Source organism: Oncorhynchus keta, chromosome 26, assembly GCF_023373465.1.
Source record: "Oncorhynchus keta strain PuntledgeMale-10-30-2019 chromosome 26, Oket_V2, whole genome shotgun sequence".
In the NCBI taxonomy this organism is placed as follows: Eukaryota; Metazoa; Chordata; class Actinopteri; order Salmoniformes; family Salmonidae; genus Oncorhynchus; species Oncorhynchus keta.
The window spans coordinates 19,390,556-19,398,889 of NC_068446.1; the positions used below are offsets into that span (position 1 = coordinate 19,390,556).

General features: G+C 43.3%; 2 protein-coding genes across 2 annotated transcripts; both read right to left on the bottom strand.

Annotated features, from left to right (window-relative positions):
* Positions 1 to 146: 146 nt before the first annotated feature.
* LOC118359047 (zygote arrest protein 1-like) lies at positions 147 to 1,715 on the bottom strand. The gene is made up of 4 exons (XM_035737243.2): positions 1,000 to 1,715; positions 749 to 841; positions 585 to 659; positions 147 to 476 (listed from the first exon to the last, which is right to left on the bottom strand). The coding sequence occupies exons 1-4, from the start codon at positions 1,687 to 1,689 to the stop codon at positions 333 to 335; spliced, it is 1,002 nt and encodes a 333-aa protein (XP_035593136.1). The 5' UTR covers positions 1,690 to 1,715; the 3' UTR covers positions 147 to 332.
* A 133-nt stretch (positions 1,716 to 1,848) lies between these two features.
* On the bottom strand, positions 1,849 to 5,245 carry LOC118359046 (sodium/bile acid cotransporter 4-like). The gene is made up of 3 exons (XM_035737242.2): positions 4,530 to 5,245; positions 3,810 to 4,020; positions 1,849 to 3,013 (listed from the first exon to the last, which is right to left on the bottom strand). Exons 1-3 carry the CDS (start codon positions 5,075 to 5,077, stop codon positions 2,486 to 2,488), a joined length of 1,287 nt encoding a protein of 428 aa, XP_035593135.1. The 5' UTR covers positions 5,078 to 5,245; the 3' UTR covers positions 1,849 to 2,485.
* Between the last annotated feature and the right edge of the window lie 3,089 nt (positions 5,246 to 8,334).

Below are 8,334 nucleotides of genomic sequence, written 5' to 3' on the forward strand. Positions count from 1 at the left end.
AGTCCTACAAAATGACATCTGCATTAAGCTCCAGTAACCTCACTCAATGGCTGGCTAGTCAGGCCGTCCTCAGTAAACAGGTCATAGTGATTAGCGTCTGACAAGCCATGCTAGACAGGGAGAGAAAAATGCCAGAGAATGTAGACTGCTGAGTATTGCCACTTTATTTCACATTCAGAAGTGTTTTCCTGCAATCACTATCATAATGAAAATAAAGGCATAACAGAAAATAATGAAATCCAAAAGTATTCTCCTCCAGCCCAGAGCCTCTTTAAACAGGGGCTTCTCTGGGCTGCAGGACTTAGATGTGACAGTTCATGTGCAGGTTCCTGCTAGATGATGTATTTGAAACTGAAGGTGCGGTCACAGGAGAGCCGCTTGCCCTTACACCTGCCACACAGATCCTGTCTGTGGGGGCGTTTGGGGTCAATGTGGCGAGGGGTCACTTCGCACACGCAGCGTGACTTGTTGCAAGTCTGTGGAGACAAGAGGACATGGTTAAGTGGAGGACCCAAGTTTAGTGTCAAGTCATTATTTGTCAGTTTAACAATGCACAGTATAGTACAGAAGCCTAGATCCTTAACCTGGCAGGTGATGTTCTCCACCCGGTAAGGATTGAAGGACTTCTGGCACGTTCTACAGAACTGCTTGAAGTAGACCTGAAACGGAGACAGCACTTGATAAGAGGCACTACCAGAGTAGCAGTAGTAGTCATAAGCCAGGGATTGAATGGACCAGTTTACTATACCTTGCTCGTTCCTTGGACGCACCAAACATATGCGCTCTCCCAACGCAGGTTGCAGTCTCTGCAGTGATAGTACCCATACTTCTGCTCCAGAAACTAGGAAGGCATAGAGTCTAGTCAGAATGCGAATTACATAGAGCATCTTGGTCTAGACGGCCACTACACAGCCACCTTTAAAATTACTCACATGTCAAATGTTTATTTTGAGTCTTTAAGACTGGCCGACTAAACTACTGTCAGCGTTTGGGGCTCACCTGAAACCTCACGCGGGTCTTGACTTCCGATCCATCCTGATCGGCTTTGACATCCTCGGTCGTAACTGACCGGTCAGTCTTCTTACTAGTTTTTTTACCTGGCCCAGTCTTTTCGTGCTTTGCCTTTTCTGTTCTGTCCTCTGCAGACTTTTCGCCTTTACTCTTTTTCCCGGCCTTCTCGGTTTCAGGTGGGTCACCGGTCTGTGCTTCACTCGGTCCCCCTTTGTCGTCTTCTAGAAAATATGCAAGTCTCCTAGAAGCGACAGGCGAGTAGACGGCCAGTGTGCGAGGGTAGAGCACGCCTCCCAACGAGCTGCCTGGACTACCCGCAGGGCTACCGGGTGCCTGGGCCTCCTGTTTCCTCTTGCGCAAAGCGTCTCGTTTTCCGGTCATGAGAGTCCTTGGGCCGAGGGAACACTGCACGGAGACATCCTTCTTCGGGTTGACCTGCACAGCGACATCTTTAGTATTTGCTTTCCGTAGCCTCGGTGTAAGGTTGGGGTTTATTTGAGACAAGATTGATTTAAGTTGCGCGCGCTGGTGGTTATCAAAATAGTCCTCTGTAGCCACATAGTTGGCCAAATAATTGTTTCTCCAGCCCGCACCTTTTGGTTTGGGATACCTGCCAGAATAAGGGTTGTAAGATGAATAGGAATAACTGTCGATCGACTCGTCTACATATGTAGCCATTTTTTCTCAGCCAACTTGGGTTATTTGGTTTACCGATTTAAATAGATTGACGAGACATGATTTCATTAATTGTACGCAGGTGTGGCAGTCCTCCTAAATTGGCCTCCAAGACCAATCCGCAAATATAACGGAACTCCGCAAGATTACAGAATGCAGAAGTGTCAGTAGATATTTTATTTTTCCTATATCATATATATTTTAATATACATTGATAAACATATACACAATTGTATATTTTACAGACGGGTTGTCACCGTACATATATGGTGATATGGAGTAGTTAAGTTTTGTTGAAGAATTGTACTGCATGATTTTTATTCTTGAACTGAAACTATAGGCACCAAAACATGTACCCTTCGACTTGAATACTGGCTTTGAATGCAAAACAACCATTGACAATGTTAGCTATGTAGCTCATGATCATGTTTGACTTTACAAGCAAGTGAGATGATAAATTTGGTAAACCGCTGTTGTCCTGCATCAGTGATGCGAGAGTGGACGAATATATTTTATGAAATCCATTTTCACAGCCATTTTGATTCATACACAAGATGTTGAAGTAAGCTCAGATATGTTTTTTTTTACTTCTATGAACCTGTTCATAATTGTTTTTATGGTCTTATGAATTGCTTCAAATATATTTTGTGTCATTCTCTCACTTCAGAAATAGTTGCAGTCTTCTGTCCTGTCATGAGACACACCCATAGAGTTTCTGCCCTGCGTGATTTTTTTTATAGTGACGTCATGAGCGGACCTGAATGTCTTTATGCGCCACTCCGTCGTCGTCTCATGCGCACTAAACAGGAGTAGAGTCCGGACAAGGCTCCAGCATGATGAGATTTGGGTCACTCGTGGTGACCGCCCCGTAAGAAGTGTCAAAACCCATATCCTCGTCTTCAAACCTATTATATCCAATATCTCTGTTGTCCCCTGGTGGGATTGTGTCCGGTTTGTGTAGAACCTCTTTCCTGTACATCCGGTAGGCCAGGATGATGATGCCGGCCTCGGCGGCCTGGAAGAGGGCGTAGAGCAGAGGGAACATATACATGCCCCCCATCAGCTGTGGTGGAAAGGCCATCTTCAGGATGGCTGTGCAGAGCTGCACGTTCTGGCACCCGGTCTCCAGGGACACGGTCCTGCGGATGTTGGGCGGGAGATCGAAGAGGGTGGCCAGGCCGTAGCCTGCAGCGTAGCCACAGGCAGGCATCAGGACAGCCACCACATAGACAGACGGAGGGATGGTGGCCAGCAGCTTTGGCCCCAACATGGCCCCCGTCATGATGAACAGCATCACCAGGGTCACCAGCAGAGACCACAGAGACCACTGGGGAAACAAACAGCACGGAATCAACGTTCTATACATCCAGGTTGTTTTAGAAGGGTAGAGAGGGAAGAAACAATGGACACATTTTGAGGATATTCAAACAGAACCAGTATTATTAAGGAGCAAGGGAAAGCCACAAGGGAGCGAGGTCCACTTGGATGGATGTTGTTTCTTGCATCCTTTCCCCTCTGTGGATCTATCATCCAGTTCTATGACTCTGTCACACATCTCGTGCCTCTCCCTCTCCCGTCTGAGCTGCCTTTAGATACATTCATTTGAAAGGGAGGGGCAGAGGGGCTCTCCCTGACAGTACTCTGCCTCTGATGTCACTGTGCAATGTGGGCAGGCTTTTTTCGGCACTAAGAGCTAGACATAAAAAATTACTCAATGGGTACAATGTCACACTAGTGATTATAAAGTCAAAATATCCACAATTGACTTTTACAAAAATTTTGATTTATTTTACTAGCAAAACTACCCTGTTTAATCATAAAATGTACTATTTTAGTCTTGTATGTCATTCTTAATGTGACACTTAGAATCAGGAAGTAATTGAGGTAATCTTACATTTGTATTCTTTATATAGTACCTAGGTCTAATACGTTTTATTGATGAACTTCGTGTACTATCATATTTCTAAACTAAACTATAAAAAGGAAAAGGGCAGAGGAATATAACAAACCAGCTTTTCACTGTCTGTCTAAAGTATGTGCCAAGCGCTCTCAATCTCACAATGAACCAGTCATCTCCAAACCTTCCTCTATACCGGACCGTTATTTGAGGCTGCCCTGTATACCTTTAAAACGATGTCCGCTGCCCGGTTGTAACGGTACCGCAGCACGACCCCCAGGCCAATTGGGATGAGAGTGCTACAGAGGGTGAGGATGATCGCGCCGAACGGCATCAGGTTGACCACCGGGGTGTTGATCCAGGCGCGGCTATATATCCACAGACATAGAGGCATCAGAACCAGCGCTAGGACCGTGGAGGAAATGGTCATGATGATGCTGAAAAGAGAAAGACAAAAGTGAATCACACCATCACATTAACTTTATTCGAGCCCCCAAAAGCAGAGTGACCAGTACATTGTGTCTGGTTTGTGTTACGTTTTAGAATGGTGGACGAATATTAAGTGATGGGTCCTCAAATAATCCTCAAATAATGGCATCATGTTCTATTTAATAAATGAAGATGTGTTCAAATCCATATTTTTTGAAAATCTGGACCACAAGTCCCAACAGTATGCTATGCTGGAGATACGAATGTGCGTAAAATTCCATTTGAATTGTCATGCGTAAAATTCTACCAATATGCGTAAAATCCAAGTAATAGCCTACGTGTGCCTAAACTTCGAGTTATGGGCATCGTGAATAAAGTGCAATATCAGACAATATATCAATGAATATAGGTTTAGGTTTCCATTCATCCAAGTAGGCTATAAATTGAGATCATTTTATTTGCGTGTTATAGTCCACTTGGAAAGGTGGGAGATAGTTGTATTCGTTCCTTTAGTTACCTCAGATTCATCTCCCCGTTCACTAATAACGACATGATGTTGGATAGGTTTCCTCCTGGACAGCAGCCACACAGTAGCACGGCCATAGCCGCCACATCGTCGAGAGAGAATGCCAAAGCAAGCAGGAAGGCGACCAGGGGCATGATAACAAACTGGCACACTAGCGCCAGCAGAACCCCGATGGGTCTGCGGATATGTTCCCCAAGCTGACTCACATCTACCGTACACCCTAGGCCCAGCATGGTGAAGCACAAGACAATCCCTACAAACACATTGATTCCGTGACTTAGCGGGGAATCCCAAAAAGCAACCACCAAGTGAGCAGGTTCCGTCGGTGGCAGCTTAGCCCGAAGCCCAGCAGCAAACGCAGTCCTTAGAGTGTTGACTTTCAGAGATACCGGGTCGTTCGTTACGCGTAATTCTGTCATGGCGAGCTCATCTGTGAACCCTTCGTAGAGTCGGGAGATGGTGTCATTCATGGTGAAGTTGAGGAATTCTGTTAGGCCAGCAGTTGGAACATCAGTGACCACCACGCTTGAGTTCTCCATCGCCTTACCAGGGTACAGATGCTCTCCACAGTCGGTGTCCACCTGGAGGTGTCAGTGCGTAAACTGTTGTCCCCTAGCGGTGCATCGTCATTGCGCGCTGTCACCAATGACAGAGGAATAAACTCGAGGCTCAAAGGGTTAGAGAATGCGGTGCATCAGAGCATTTCTCCGTTTTAAACACAGACCATGAGACCCACATAGTGACGTTTGGGGCCACGGATTGGCTCACAGCTGACACGCGCGCCAGCATTCCAGAAAGACGCAAGTTGCTCAAGGCGGGGGAGTCTGCTCATCATCTCTGGAGAATTCATATCAGGGGTGATGGGCTCGATCACCCCTGCAGGCTTTTATCTTGAGCTCGTGCACAGGAGAAAACGCCTTTATTCATCGCATTGGAAAATGTATATCACTCACAGTTTTCTCTAATGTGTTATAGTATATTAAAATATGTATCGGGTTGGAACACCTAATATGGTAATATTACTTTCGAACAATACATCCATATTTTGAATAAGTGCCTGGCTGTAGTTTACTGTGACAAGCGCACAGTTCTAATGACTTGAAATGTTTAGGTTGAGTAGGCAAACAGGGAAATTGGGATGCTCTTTATATACATTCATTAACCGCGGGCATGTTTCTTTTCTTCTCTGTGCTCTTTCTATCTTTCGTGAATTGGATTGACAGTTTTGAAGTAAATCACCATAAACCTGCGTACGTCTCACATAGTTATTTGTAGGCGTTATCTCACAGATCTTTCTGAATCGGACTGACCTGCTGTTTTCATACTGGCCACTTCCAAGTCATGCCATTACACGAATGAAACCATTAATTAAATGACAATTCCCGGTTAGAGAGGACCATCTTTCCCCGCCAAATCAATCCAGCGTGGGTAATGTGGAGTGTCTGAAAGTGGGCGTGCGAAATAAGTTGGAGGATCAATATAAGTGGGTGTATGGAAACATAACAGCTAATTGGGCAGATTGGTTGCCACTCAAGACAGTTTTGTGTGGCTGCTTGCGGCTTCCTTGTAGTGTTTTAGTTAAACCGGTTAGGATAATTAATGTGGGCGGTTAGGAGAATTAACATAGCAGGTTATGAGAATTAACGTGGCAGCAGTGACGACCCGTCATTCAGGGCAGGTGGGGGAAAAATATATATATATACACACATATATATATATATATATATATATATATATATATATATATATATATATATATATATATATATATATATATATATATATATATATATATATATATTACATGTTTTGCATGTTATTTTGACATTAATATGTGTCACATATCAGTTTGCAAACAATGTACTTTTTAAAATCATTGAGTTAAAAATGCAGCAAACAAAGAGTAAGGCAGCTCCGAAATGTTGGCGTTTCAGCCTAACCCGGTGCTTTCTGTGGTTTGCTGCTAAAAATTATTTCTAAAATGGCAAACAAATATACATTTTTATAATTGTAGCACTAGATAATTGAACATCAAAGTTAGAAACTGCTTGTCTCAACCTTGACTCAGCGTGATTTTGATAAATCCTGCTCTGCCTGGTATAGTGGGCTATCAAAAAAGCTGAAAAAGAGAATGCAGTTCATGCAAAATAATGTTATCAGGTACTGTATATGCTGAATGCCCCCCCCTAGGACGCACATTGGGGTACAGGACTTCCGGGAGATGGGCTTGTTGCCTTTGGAGTCCAGAGTGGACCAACTTAAAAAACGTTTAAGTACCCAACTATTTTTTATTTATTTTTTGCCTAAAATGACATACCCAAATCTAACTGCTAAGGATTTGCATATTCCTGATACCATTTGAAAGGAAACACTTTGACGTTTTTGGAAATGTGAAATAAATGTAGGAGAATATAACATATTAAATCTGGTAAAAGTTAATATTAAGAAAAAACATGTGTTTTTTTTGTACCATCATCTTTGAAATGCAAGAGAAAGGCCATAATGTATTATTCTAGCCCAGGTGCAATTTAGATTTTGCCCACTAGCAGTGTATGTGAAAAGTTTTGGACTGATCCAATGAACCATTGTATATCTGTTCAAAACATTGTATCAATACTGCCCAGATGTGCCTAATTGGTTTATTAATACATTTTATAATTGTGCACTCTCCTCAAACAATAGCATGGTATTCATTCACTGTAATAGCTACTGTAAATTGGACAGTGCAGTTAGATTAACTAGAATTTAAGTTTTTCAGACTCACTCCAGGTATGCAGTTACCCATGACTAAATTAATCCCACATGGAACGCTGTCAGATGGAGCAGTTTTCCCCCGAAGCCTAATTGAATGGTAACCTATGGAGCTTCAAGTCGCCTTATAACGGGACAGAAGCAGCCTACTTTACACATACAGTACATGTATATTGTGCTGGCACATAATGCAGGAGCTGTCAGGAGCAGGAAATTAACTGAAACACTACAGATGACTTGAGGCTCTATTCAATCTGCAAAATTTAAGCGTACAGATTTGCGCAATAGAAATATGAAGGTAATTTCCGAATGAGACGACATATGGCAACAGATACATGGGCTACAGAGGGACGCTGTTTCGCTCGCCCGGATGCTTTCTCCAGTGACAGTTTCAGCATAGATGAAGCGAGAGGGCTCACTCTCGCCAAAATCTGTACAGAATAAGCCCAATGCGTTTCTATGGGCATAATATGCAGACCTAAACTTGTCACCTGCCTTCCAGCCTTTTGGACAAAGACTCCCATTGTTACGGCAGAGACATTAGCATCTCGTCATTATATACAGAACCCTGGTTTCAGCCTCTAACGAACTGGTAAAGGAAAGTGGGCGGGTGCACAGTGCACTGTTAGGATGATAGTTTCCCCGAAAGTAAATGGATGTTGCCAGCATTATATAATTACTCCTGTCTAAATAAAATCATTCAAAATACTACACCAGGGAGCATAACTTAGACACAGAGGATCATTAGGTTTTTATTTTATTTTAATTATTACAAGTGTGTAGTCCTTTTTGGTAAACCCACAATTTGGGTAGTGCGCATGGCAGTAGGTCTAGCTGTGCTGTTAGTGAATAGCATCTAAAACATGTGTGAAGATAATGTGTTTAGTATCATTTAAAATGTTGAGACAAGAAGAAGGGGAGGAGTGTCTTTCTCCAGAATGCATGCCAAGCTCTCCAGAATGCATGCACTCAGCTCTCCAGAATGCATGCACTCAGCTCTCCAGAATGCATGCACTCAGCTCTCCAGAATGCATGCACTCAGCTC